A 14205-nucleotide genomic window follows, 5' to 3' on the forward strand; every position below is an offset into this window, starting at 1 on the left:
AAACCTGACTGCCTGTTATGTGCCAGCCACTTTTCTACATGATAGGAATTTAGAAGTAAATGAAATAAACAAAACCTCTATCCTCAGAGGACTTGTGCCAACTTTTTTTTCTTTATTTTAATAAACTTTTCAGATATTTAAAATATAAAACTAAAGTCTTAATTCTCCAAAAAAGACAAAAGAATGCTAAAAAGATTATTTTAATAGTAACTCTCGTAGTAAGTACATCTGTTGTCCAGTTTCAAAACATATGAACCAGTCATTGATTAGCAGTTAACCTAGGGAACTTTGAAATAAATGCTCAACCTTACTCATCAGACATTTATCATGCACCTACTTTGGCCAGGCAGTGTTGATGGTTCTGAGGATCAAGTTATGAAACAAAGGCTACTGCTGCCCTCAATGAAATCCTGTCTTTTAGAGTGAAAGACCAAAAATCAAGCACAGTGGTATCTTGGCTCTCATCATTCATCGGTTCCCAGGAGCACATGTACCAAAAATGATGAGTACAGAATAAATTGTTTTGGCTGGAAGAGGTAGCAAGTCACAAAGCAGTAAATACCAACAGGTACTAGCTTGTATATTGAAGACCAAACAAACAACAAGGACAAGGACAGATTTCATGTCAAAATGCAGTGAGTACCAAATTCATAGATTTCAGAATAGTCAGATGCTATGCTACACCTGAGTATGGTATGAATGTCTCTTCTAAAACCCAGGTTGAAATTCAATTGGTATTAGAACATGATAAAAAAGTGGGACTAAGGCATTCATGTATAGGCTCCGGATAAAAGGGCAAGTTCAGTGATTTTTCTGTCCTGGGAGTGCTTTTTTGCTCTTTCACCATGTTCTGATGCAGCAAGAAGGTCCTCCCTAGGTTCTCCCCATTTGGTTCTTTCTAGTCTCTGGAACTATTTAGTCAAATAAACTTCTAGTGTTTATAATTCACTTAGTCTTTAGTACTGTGTTATAGAGGCAGGAAATGGACTAAGAGGCCATATGAAGTGACAAGTGGTATGATAAAGCGAGCACACAGATCAGAGGGAGGGAACAAGGGTGGCAAGGAAAGATTCTGAGACAAGTAGCATCTAAGCTGAAGCTAAAGGATGAGCAGGAGTTGACCAGAGAGATGAGGCCAGCCTGTTGAGGGTAGAGCATTGGGAGAGGCCTGTGTAAGAAACTGCATGTGATTCATTTGGAAAGACTTTAAGGAATACATCATGCTGAAGCATCACGGCCAAAGATGAATCTGGAAAAAAGGGAAGGGGTCAGGCCCTCAGCGGTGTCTGCCAGAGGCAAACTCTTCCAGATAATTATCAGGACTCCCTTTGCCCATTTCTGGATGACTTGCACTCTTAAAAGTATCTGAAGTCACAGAAGCAGGAAACTGTGGGCAGGGCACCAATAGATTGATAAATATTAATTAGATTTTTGACTTGATCATTGATGTAAAGGCACATTTACTGCTTCTCTTGCTAGAAATCACTCTCAGAGGGACAGACAAACACACATAAAGAGAATGAAATAAAAGGCAGACTTCATTTTCAGGAAAATTAGTAGAACCAAAATCCACATCTCTTTTGAGGCCAGGCTGGGCTACATAGTGAGTTCAAGGCCAACCTAGACTAATGAAATCCTATTTCAAAGAAAAAATTCCACATCTCCATCAATTAGATGCAACTGCAACCAAAGTGAGGGAAAAAAGAATAATGTATTAGGGTAATGGTGGTAAGTACATCACCTTTAATTCAAATATAAAAATTAAAAGGCAAAATTTTTAAAGATAACTCTCATTTAAAAACTAAAAGATACATAGTATAAATATATAAATTGTGACAACAAGAACAAAAAATGTGGGGAAGGAGAAGTTAAGAGTTTCTATAACTGAGATTAAATTGTTGCTAACTGAAATTAGACTGTTAAATTAGACTTTATCTTATATATCATTTCCAAAGTATAAAGAATACCTACAGAACTTATACAAAAAAATGAAAAAACTATACCACCAACAGAAAGCAAGTAACAAAAGAGCAATAGTAAATCTTCTCTATCAATAATTACTTTGTAAATAGATTAAGTTTACCAAACAAAAACAGAGTGGCTGAATAAGCAGAAAATCAAAATTTAAAGACTGTTGATCCAACTATGTAATGCCTGCAAGAAACTCACTTTAGAACAAAGGACATGCACTGGCTGAAAGTGAAGTGATGGAGGAAAAGGTATTCCCCTGTAAATAGTTATCAAAAGAGAACTAGGGTGGCCATTTTTATAACAGACAAAAATATGCTATAGGTTGAAAAAAAAAAGAAGAGAAAGAGAAGAGAGAAAGAGCATTGCCTAAGAGGGTTTAATTAAATAAAGAAGGAGACAGATGGCATGAATGTTATAGACCAAAGGGACCTAACAGAAATATATAGAACCTTCTACCCAACAGAAAAATGTACATTGTCTCAAGAACCCTGTGCTCTTTCTTAAGGATAGATCATGTGTTAGGTCACAAAAGAAACCTAAACAGATCTTAGAAGATGGAAATTATACCATTTTATCTTCTGACCTCAATAGAATGAAGCTAGGAACCAATGTCAGAAGGAAAAGTGCAAACTTCACCAAAATGTTGAAATTAAACACTTGAACTAGCATTGGTTCAAAGAATAAATAAATACAAAAATACTTCAGGATGAATGAGAGAGAAAATTCATCATACCCAATTTCAGGAAATGCAGCAAAACCAATACTAAAAGAGAAATTCATAGTGATAAATAGAATTGATATGTAGGAAAGTTTTAACCTAATTGAATACTCCAGAGATCTAGAAAAAGAAGAACAAAGGAAAGCCATAAATACCAAGAACAAAGAAGAAGCAAATATAAGACCAGAAATAAATGAAATAGAAACTAGAAAAACAATAGAAAAAAATCAATAAAGCTAAGTACTGGCCTTTTGAAAGTATAAATATAACAGAGAAACCTTAGAGCACTGTGGTTTAGATATGTCCCCCAAAGTTAATTCCCAACATGGCAGTGTTGGGAGGCAAAGGCTCATGGTAGGTGTTTAGGTTTGTGAGGTTTCCACTCTAATGAATGTGTTAAGGCTGCTCTCACAAGAGGTCAGTTTTTGTGGGAGTGGCTTCATTATAAATGTAAGCTCTTCCGCACAGGCTTGCTTGCCCTTCCATTTTTCCACTATGAGACAAAGTAGCACAAGGTCCTCACCAGATACTAGAACCACACACCTGGACTTCCCAGCCACTAGAACCACGAACGAAATAAAGACTCCTATAAATAGTCTCAGGTGGTCTATGATAGTAGCAGAAAATCAGCTAACACTAAGGAAAAAAAGACATAGACTATAAATAATATCAGAAAGGAAAGAAGAAATATTAGAACTGATAACAGATATAAAAGGATCCTTAGAGACTACGAACAGTTACAGTGTATTGACAAGCTGGATATTCTAATAGAAACAGGTACATTTCTAGACACGTACACCCAATAAAATCTAAATCATAAAGAAACAAAAAACCAAAACAGGTCCATAGTTAGTCTGAAAATTGCATCAGTAACTAAAAGCCTCTCAACAAAGCTAGACATTGTGGTGCATGTCTGTAGTCCAGGCACACAGAGGACTGAAGCCAGAGGATCAATTGAGCCCAGGAGTCCAGGATCAGCATGGACAACATGGCAAGTCTCAAAACAAAACAACAGTAACAACAACAACAAAAACCCTTCTAACAAAGAAAAGCCCAAGTTAAGATGTTTTCACTAGTAAAATCTACCGAACATTCAGAGTATGATTAATGCTAATCCTAACATTCTTTCAAAATTGAAATGGGATCCTTCTTGTACTCGCCAGCTTTCCTGCTGCTGAGACACATCTCTCTCAACATCCACCACTTAAAGGAGAAGAGATTTAACTTGGCTCAGAATCTCAGAGGACCCACAGTCAGCTGGCTCAAGGCAGGATCAACATGGTGGAAGGGAACCGTAGACCAGAAACAGTTCGTGGTGACCAGGAAGCAGAGCGGAGAAACACTGCCAAAGAGATCGTATAGAGTCAGGTCTCCATGACGAATTCAGACACACCCAGAAGTGTGCTTTACCATGCCCCAAGTGCCTCCCAAATCAATCAAGCTGACACAGTCAACTGAATCACAATGACTCCCAACCTCATTTTGTGAGGCAGCATCACCCTGACACCAAAGCCAAAGAAACCACACACAAAAAAAACAAAACCATAGGCTGATATCTCTTAAGAAACACAGAAGCAAAATCCTCAACAAAATACAAGCAAATTGAATCTAGCATCGCATTAAAATAATCATATCCTTGGGAGGCAAGAATGGTTCCACACATGGATACGAATCACTGTGAAACACCGTGTTAACAGAAAAAAGACCAAGAATCATGCGACCACCTTAACAAAGCCAGAGCAACCATTTGACAAAATTCAATGCCTACTCGTGACAAAGACAATAAAAATACCTCGACATAATAAAGGCCATATTTGAAAACTCCATAACTAACATCATATTCAACAGTGAAAAACTGAGAGCTCTTCCTCCAAAAACAGGGACAAGGCAAGGGTCACTTTATTTAACATAATATTAGAAGTCCTATCTTGAGCAATTAGGCAAGAAAAAGAAATAAAAATCATACAAATTGGAAAGGAAGAAGTAAAATTATCTCTATCTGAGAATATGTCAGGGAAATTTGTCATAAATTCTAAAAAGCACAACTTGTAATATGTATCAAACAAATACACATATTTTGATTAGTAGCTCCAGTTCTAGAAATGGGTTCTATATATGGTTTCTAATATATGAAATAACATGAATACAGGGGATTTTTCTACATTTTCTTTACAAAAAAAAATGAGAAATATTTTAAATGTCCATTAGTGTTTCCTTACACAAACTCTGAGACATCCGTATAACAGAATACCATTCACAGCCATTAAAAAGAATAGGTACTATGAAAAACTGATTTAGAACAGTCTCCAACATATCATGTTGAAAGAGAAAGGGAAAATTATGTTTATTGCTCTCCCACCTATGTGAAAAGCTGGGAAATATATTTGTTTGTATATGCATAAGTACCTTTAAAAGAATTTTTAAAACAGAGGGACTTGGATTAGAAGAAACTGAACCATATTAATTTATTTTTTAATAGTTTACATTAAATGTCTCATTAGTTATAGTGGAAATCAGGATACTGGAAATTTACGATGTTAACAAAAAAAGCACCTAAAATTTGAAACTAAAACTAGAAATGAAATTTTCTCTTCCATACCTTAGTTATTACTTTCTTGTGAACTGGGTCATCACATATTTCACCTGCCAAAGCAAAGTTGAGAATTAAAAGAAGTAAAATAAAACTGGATTTAGACTTTCTAGAATACACTTGCTTTTTAAATCAACATTACTAGGTAGAAATGTGAATTGAAACAGAGATAGGAGCGTTTGCACCCTAAATGTTGCTATTAATGCAAGGAGTACTTACGTTTGCCTAACACAGAACTACAATGAAGTAGGCCTTAAATATTTTTCTGTGAATTTTGTTACTGTTGCTAATTGTCTCTGGTGCAGAGGTAAATTTTTATTGCCTATATTCTGCTCACTGTTAAGAAATCCAAAAGGATATCTTCCAATTTTAGTGTATGTGCTGCCGAAGCGAGCACAACCAAAATGCCATCTTGGAACAATTCTTGTCTATGAGAGAGCTTGGTGAGTATGTTTTTTGTCTATCTTGGTTCAAGTCAGATGCATCTGTAAATATTAAGGTCAAATTCAATAATGGCCACGCCTTCTACCTACAGAAAATGTACTCTGCAATGTGCCAGAATTGTAAATACTTTTCCATGCTACAAAGATTGACATTTGCTTATTACATATATATGTAAAAAAATGAGACATCTGCAGTAGAAAACAAAAATCACTAATATCCTAACATCCAGAGATCAGGACTGTTAGCAGAGCTTGTTTGGGGTTGATTTTGCATATGTATATATACACACTTATAGTCACCACACTGTTATTTTAAATTTATTTTGCTTGCTGGGTTTTTTCATGTAAAGTGTGAGAAATTCTCCTACCATTAAAAGTTCTTTATCATTCTTATATTGAAGCATCATATAATAACACATGGTTATGGAATAACATAATTTATTTCCACGTTCTCCTACTGTGAGGCACTTAAGTATATCCAATTTATCCTTGATATTTGAAGCTTTCATACTATTCTCCAGAATTATATCTCTTATAATAATGAGTTACTTGCATCAACCTCGTGCCGGGGCACTTACGTTATCACTAATACTTATCATACTTATATAGTCATATAAAGTGAAGGTTTTTGGCCAGGGGAATGAAGGACAGAGTTTAAAAGTGAGATGACTAGATGAAAATACAGAAGTCAGCATGGTGGGGTTTCAAACCCAGGACCTTCTCTTCACCATGCAATGCTGTGACCACAGGCATGTGACAAACCGGCACCTGTTTCTCAGGGCCCAGGGCTGGGCCTGGGATGTTGCACTTGCTCTAGAGGGGAGTCCCTGAGCTGGTGGATGGCCTTCACTGGGCACCCGCAATTTAAAGCTCAGCTTTTCTTGTGTTGTTACCCCATGTGCAGTCACACTCACAAAATGACAAAAAGAAGAAACTCTGCCCGTGTGGGCAGTGGCTCCCTCCCCAAAGAAAACCGATGTACAGGGCTAGCTAGTGAGGAAAGTGAAAAAGAATTAAAGTCTAACAAGGTAACAGTCCTAAGCCAGAAGATTTAGATAGACCAGAGTAAAACGTCAAATTTTCTCAAAGCCCAGATCCATAACACAAAGAAGCCCAAGTTGTACAAAAGCAAGAAAAATAATTCTGAAATGTTCTGCGAGTGCTTTAGCAAGGATATCTCTCAGTGGCATTATAAATGATTAGAGCATATAAACCAGAGGTCTGAAGGGGTACTTAAACCTTCCAGTTACTTTACTGTATTTTATGAGGGAAATTACAAGCTGTCATGGGATTTAGAGACTCGCAAAGACTTTGAGATTTATACCTGTGACAGCCAGGGCCTTCGCTAAAAACGGCCCTGTAGTAAACACCTCTGCAAAAACCTTGGTCACATGCCTTATAATTTCTTTCAGACCGCTTCTTGGAAATGATATCGTTAGATTCCTACGTGGCAAAACAAGCCAAAGCGAAATTCCCATTTAAACCACTAGTGGAGGTAAGGCAGCATTTCTAGAAAGCCTCCAAAAATGACAGCTAAGAAGAAATTGTAGGGAAAGTTTCCATAGTATTTACCAATCATTGCAGTAGTCATACAAAAGTGCACAGCGCAGCTGAGGGGTTGACAATGTCCTAGCTAAAGTCATCTTGTCCCCTGCTGGAGAAGGCAGGAGGAGCACCCAGGGTGGAGAGGAGGGCTGAGGGGACACAGTGGCCATGGGGACAGAGGGGATAACAGAGAGGGGAGTTCAAAAGGCGGGAGAAGGTGAACACCAGGGGTCAAATCTTGTTTTACATACTTTGACAGTGCGAATTTCCAGAGAACAAAGTAAAAGCTCTCTCTCTGTGTCTCTCTCCCTCTCCCTCTCTCCCTCATCGCCCTCAGATTTCCTTGACTTTCTCAGCTTTATGAGTCCCATTAGTGAGGTTGGGAGGCCACAGAACCTGAGAGAAGGTCCCACAGAGCCTCTGTGCCTTGGGCAGAAGGAACTGTCTACTCACTCGGCCAACGAAAGGCTAAAAATCACAGTATTTATTCTGACAAAAGCATACAAACAGGATTGATGCAAGAGCCTGTCTGGTCTGCCAAGGTGACCTCACGAAGTGTGAAATCTCAGGGAGCGAGCAATAAATTCTCATAAATATATGCACTAACATAAAATGCTGCTTTCACCAAGATAAACTGGCTGTTAAGAATTTGTTCTCCGAAAAACAAAGGTCTACTGGCCACCACACAGCAGAATCACACATGGGCCTGAGAGGATAACTTCCAAACCCATTTTCTACCCATAAATGACAGCAGATCCAAAGTCTCATCTAAATCATCCAGAATGCGTCCAACGGCTACAGTACTTGTGAGCAGTCCTTGCGTGTCACGGACTAGGCTGGGTGCTAGCGGTGTCCGTGTGATCAGAGACAGCCAATGATGGTTGGGGAGTATTATTAAATGATGTAAAAAGCATTAACAGTAACAAGAAAAAGGAACAGTTCCTCTTACCATATATTCTCCCATTGACGGAACATTTTTTGAAAGTCATGATGTTCTGAGTGAGGGTACCCGTTTTGTCAGAGAAAACATACTCGATCTGACCCAGCTCTTCGTTGAGTGTGGTTGTGCGAGCTTCAGCAGGTGCTGCCTTCCCAGTGTAATACATCTTCCGGTCCCAGTTTATAAAATAACTGTGTCCCAGACGAATTACTTCCATACTGTGGTCCATTAAAATGGGGGGGGGGAGAAATGCTCCATTAACTTCAGAACACACAAAGCTTTTACAAGTAAAAGGTCTTCCAAAGCTCTCAGAGTTCAGAAGAAAATGTGGACATGGTGTCCTAGGTCCTAGTGATCTTCAGACTTGGCTCAGTAGAGAATCTGTTCACTAAGCTCTGGGTCTAAGTCATTTCCTTGCAGCATCATAAAATAACAGCAACGGCGCTGCAGAAAGCCTTGGAGAATGTACCAAAGTCCTCGATGTTTGTTATGCAAGTCCAGGGGAGATTTCTGTGTAGATATTAATTTGCTCTCCTTTTTTTTTTTTTTTTTTGGTACTGGGATCGAACTTGGGACCTTGCACTTGTGAGGCAGGCTGTGGAACCACTGAGCTAAATCCCCACCCCTTCCTTCCATTTCTTAGGAGGAACTAATTATTATTAAACACATGTGTCATGAAAATATATGGTGAACATTCAAATTTTTAAATTATTACAACAAAAGACACACTGCTACTCGTCTACCTCAAATATTCCCCTTCACTTAGAACATTTCTCCCATCATTCTTGCCTCCTTCCAAAGCAGCTCTGGAACTCCTCCATCACGCATGTCTTAGGTGGATGCTGCTGCTGCGTGACATCTAGTGGGAAGGCAGGCTCGTGAAAACGTGACCCTGTGCCGTCATCTATCTTATTCACTGGGTCTGGCACCATGTGACTTCTGGCTCATTCCCAAAGTCGGAATGACCATGAGCCTGGCATGGTGGTGCACACCTGTAATCCCAGTGCTCAGGAAGCCGAGGCAGGAGAAGTCCGAGGCCACCCTGGGCTACATAGTGAATTCAAGGCCAGCCTAAATTACGGAGTGAGATGCTGTCTCAAAAATAAACAAATAAATAAATAGACCATGAAAGGTAGAAATTTTGAATCAATTCAAGACATCAAGGCAGCCATGACAGAGCAACTAAAGACACTCATGAAAGAAGACTCCAGAGCTGCTTCAGAAAGTAGCAAAAACTATGAGGTGGTGGTTTCGAAGCAAGGGGAGTATATTGAGGGAGATTAGTGGCAACGTATCTTTTACTATAATACATTTTTTAAATTTAAATATTCACCATATTTTTATCACACTTCCTATATCTAGTCTAAAGAAATGTGTTTTCTCCGATACACTGATGGGATTTAACTTTGCCAAAAGAGGTAGTAAATTGCATATCTCTCCATGAAGCACAAGCCAAATCATAGTAGCTACTGAGTGAAAACAGAGGTGTGCTAGGGTACTCTTCTGCCTGTCTACTGGGAATAGAGCATTGTCCAAGTTCTGGTGACGATTTATGACTTCACTACTTTAAAAATAGAATCTCTGTGGCCAAAGGTATGAATTACTTACTTCACTGCTTGTCACACAAAATGCCAAACTGACTTCCAAAAATGTTATGACAATGTAAGCACTGACCATCAGAATATGAAAAATTATCAATTCGAAGAGCATCTTAATATTTTTTACTGCCATTTCTTTTCAAATCAGTGAATTTGAACACCTTTTTTCAAATTTTATTGTCCAGCTGTGCTTCTCTGTGGAACTATCTACTTGTATATCTGCCTCTTTCTCCTATTCTGATATTAGTGTTTTTCTTGTAGATTTTGTTAAAGCTCTACACATATTAAAGTTATTAACTCTAAAAATAAAATGGAGGCACCCTACTCAGTTCATCACTTGCCTTTTCATTTTGCTTCCAGTTTTCAACATGAAGTTTTCTCTTTTTAATTAATCAAATCTAATAACCATTTATAGTTTTGTTTAAGGAGTTTTGCTTAAATAGGCCTTCTCTACGCCAAGGTTATACAGGTACCTGCATAGATGTGTGTTTTTCTTCTGGTTTTTCTTGATTTTTTTCACATTTACTTGTCTAATGGAATCCAGTGACTACAGGAGCTAGTTTCAGGTTTTACAAACAAAAAACATTTTCCATAGATATTTGCTAAATGCAGAGCCCTTAGGTTTGGATGCCTCCTGAATCACATAATTATCTATTCATTAAACTGTTCAGTGGATTTCAGTTTTGTTCCTTGATATATTACTTAATGCATCTCTTGCTTTTATTATTGCAGCTTTATGAAACCCGGAACTACCTGAGAGGCTATCAAAACACCTTTATTCTCTCCCTTTTTAAAAATTCTTAGCTGTAATCATTCATTTATTCTTCCTGATAGAAGCAACATATTCATCTAAATAAACCCTAAAACCAAGACATTGGGATTTTAGAAAATTTATCTGGGATTTTTCTTATATCTATGTTGTAATCTTAGTTATTTCAAAAGAACTGATATTTCACAAAGATGAACACAGCTTCAAGAAGAATGACAAATCTTCCCTGAAATTCAATTTTTAAAAGCGCCTCTACCGGTAAAGAGTTTTAGTTTTATATTGTTTTGCTTTGTTTTTTCACACACATCCTTTATTATATCCTTTATTGATGAATTTTTAAAATTATTATTGGTCTAAAGGAAAGTTTTTAATTCTTTAAAAAGATGGCTACAGAATTAGATACTTGACTGAATTAAACTTCAAAGATTTTTATAGATTGTTCTTCTGATATTCTAGGTTTTTAATTACTTGTATATTTACTTTTGATAGGTTTATTGCAGTCACACATTATGTCTTCCTTTGTTTGTTGATATTTCACTTTCTTTGCACATCAACAAAGACATTCAGAAGAAGAAAAGAGAGCAATGATAACATAAGAGCAGAGGCTGAAGTCTATTTCTGATCTTAGAGGAAACTATGTCACGGCTTTCTCACCTGCAGAATAAGATGGACTAGAAGACACCCAAACCCTTTCTGAGTATTAAATTCTGTGCTTCTACTTCTAAAAGTCCATACTGTTTCCCTAAGAATGGTACAGTTCCAGCCCATTCTTGAATATCTGAATGGTAACATTTTTTTTTCTCCTAAATTAAAACCACATTAGCACCATGTGGCTTTACAACCATATGATATAAAGAAAAGTCATACTCTGGATGCAATTATTTATGTATTTTCATGTATATGTCTGCTTTTCTATGGCCCCTATGCGTGTGCACACACACACACACACACACACACACACACACACATACACACTCACTTCTTTGTAAATTCCTCACTAGCTGGGCTGATTCTGCATAGTTTTTGCAACTTCTTTCACTCAAAAGATCCAGGACAGAGTTGTGCATGCCATGGGTGGCCAGGCAGTGTTGAATGAACACATCCAGCTATCTAGTCACTGACTTCATTAAAACCTGAGAGATCAAGGGTCTAAGCCAGGATCGCACAAATACTTAGCCATCAAGCCAAGACTGGAACTCTATTTGGTAATGGCATTGCAAACTTGGCCTGACCAATGACATTTTGCAGTATTTCCCCTTATCTGAGATTTCACTTTCCAGGGCTTCCATTACCCAGTTAGTGACATCCAAAAATACTAAGTGGGAAGTTCCAGAAATAAACAATTTATGCTCTAAATTTTGTGCTGAGTAACATGATGAACTCACATGCCATCCTGCTCCCAGCTGCCTGAGATGCGGATCATCCCCTTGTTCAGTGTTTCCATGCTTTGTATGCTACCCACTCTGTCACACTGCCACCATCTTAGGGAATAGACTGGCTGTGGTGGCACTGCGGTGCTTGTGTTCATGAGACTCTGACACAGGCACCTAAAGTGACATCACGTGGCTACATCCTTCCCCGCTCTTCGTCTCACCACGAAGCCACCTTATTGTCCCACACTAGCCAAGAAGAAAGGTGAATACGCCATAAGGAGACATTTTAAGAGTGAGAGGGACTCTGTTCATGTAACATTGGTGACAGTGTATTAGCATGGTTACATATTATTATTCTTAATCGCTTACTATGCCTAATTTATAAATTAAACTTTATCACAGCTATGTGTGCACAGTATATTAAAAAAACAGCATACAGGGCTCAGTACTATCTGCAGTTTCAGGAATCCACTGGGGGGGGGTCTTGGGATGTTTTCCCCAAGGAGAAGGGGAGGGGCTATTTCTGCACAAATCATTGGATGCTTCCAATGATCTAAAAATCTAGAAACCCAAGCAAAATGACTGTAACCAAATCTGATTCTCCCACATTGCAGCACCAGCCAATGGAAGTGTCTAAAATTCACTTAGATTCCTAGAGCTTTAAATAGACCCAGGAGAGGAGCCCTGATTGTTTGGGGAAGAGGACTTGGGACAGTCACTGCGGAGCATGCTGCCCTCCCTTTTAGAAAAGCAGAGGGATGTAGATGATTGTTCAGAGGGAGCCTAATTAGGACTACTCTGAGTGTGGTCTTAGGCGTCCACTCCTGCTGAAACAAAACAAGCAACACTGAAATGAGCTCCTATTGCTTCAGAAAGAATGCTTAAAGCTAATTCTTCAGGAGAACAATGGCTGCATTTCTCAATGCACAAAAACAACAAGCTGGATGCGCCTTAACACAACAAATAAACAAACTGACAGCATAAAAACGTCCTGTCAAAATAAACACCTTTCTCACCTGGAATTGCCATTCCAAGTCAACTCCGTGCTTTTCTCCTCCAGGGACACACACGCTAACTTATCCCGTGTACCTATTCAGAAGCCTAGAGGAAGCTTCGACCGCAAGGCCGGGAGCCCTCCAAACACAAACACCTAGCGTTCTCTTACTCCCCATCTCAGTCTTCAGGACAGAGCAAGGCCTTGGAATGCTCTTTCCTCCAGCTCAGCTCAGACCCACTGTTCTTACTTGGGAGAGAAATGTCACGTGTCCTCCGCATCAGTGCCATGGCCTTCCACCAAGGACAGGAGTCGCCTCCTCTTTCTCTGCGGACTTCTTCGCTGACTAATAAATCAAGTAAAGCTCAGGGACGGAGGGGAAATGTGGTGACAGTTTCCAGAGTCATAGGTTAGGATCCTGGTTCTGCTCTAACTAGCTCCATGATCCCGAGCAAGGATAGGGAAGTATTTTGTGTAAAATATTTTAAAAGAAAGAGAAAAACATCCACAGAGTTTTGTCAGGCATCATCTCTTATGGTACATTACAGACTATCAGTGAGTGATTTTGAAAATGACAAAGAGCATGCACAATAAAATAGGTTTAAGCAATAAAGTGCTATTCTGAGCTGTGACTTATGTATTTGTCTTTTCTGTTATATACATATATGTGTGAGAGGTGGTATTATTTATTACTTGGAGCAGAAAGGAACCCCAAAATCGATTATAGTTTCCTCACTTTATAAAGCAGCACATATCTGACGGACAAATGAAGGCACAGAGAGAAACCATGTACTTTCTCTAAGGCCACGTAGCTATTATTCGCAGAGTCAAGACCAGAAACTGGGTTTGGACTATGTCAAATAGGTTTTCTGCTACCACTGCACATAAAAACTAAAAGAAATGCTAGCCTGAGAATGCAGCCTTGGCCTCTAAAAAAAATATCAATCTTTCAAATCATTAAGTAAAAGCACATCAATTCACTTCACAGCAAGAACATATACAGAACAGACTTTGTTCATCAGGGACTTGTTTTCATAAGGACTTTCTATTCTTTTCAGAATAGACTTCTCTTTCCATAAGGCCGTCTGAAACGGCACTTGAGCAGACGGAAAGCCACGGTGCTTATTTATTATTCGTTCAGGACATAAAAGGAAAGCCAGAAAGCTGACCAGAGCTCCCCTGGCAAAGAGCAGGATTTGCTTCAAGCATGAGAGGTGCTCAGAGTCAAAAATGAGCCAGGAGGTGCAGTCTAAGCAGAGCCACC

At 38.6% G+C, this 14205-nt stretch overlaps 1 protein-coding gene across 10 annotated transcripts in view; it reads right to left on the reverse strand.

The window, feature by feature from the left end:
- The window catches only part of Atp8b4 (ATPase phospholipid transporting 8B4 (putative)), a 214737-nt gene that overhangs the window by 73380 nt on the left and 127152 nt on the right, over positions 1-14205 (reverse strand). For all 10 annotated transcript variants that reach the window (XM_010638545.2, XM_033765227.1, XM_033765228.1 and 7 more), the window contains 2 exons: positions 8217-8425; positions 5289-5332 (listed from right to left, as the gene is read on the reverse strand). In XM_010638545.2, coding sequence (XP_010636847.1) covers positions 5289-5332; positions 8217-8425 — 253 coding nt within the window. The remainder of the gene's footprint in view (positions 1-5288; positions 5333-8216; positions 8426-14205) is intronic.

The sequence above is a fragment of the Fukomys damarensis genome, unplaced genomic scaffold (genome assembly GCF_012274545.1).
Source record: "Fukomys damarensis isolate Sample0158 unplaced genomic scaffold, DMR_v1.0_HiC HiC_scaffold_17, whole genome shotgun sequence".
NCBI classification, from domain to species: Eukaryota; Metazoa; Chordata; class Mammalia; order Rodentia; family Bathyergidae; genus Fukomys; species Fukomys damarensis.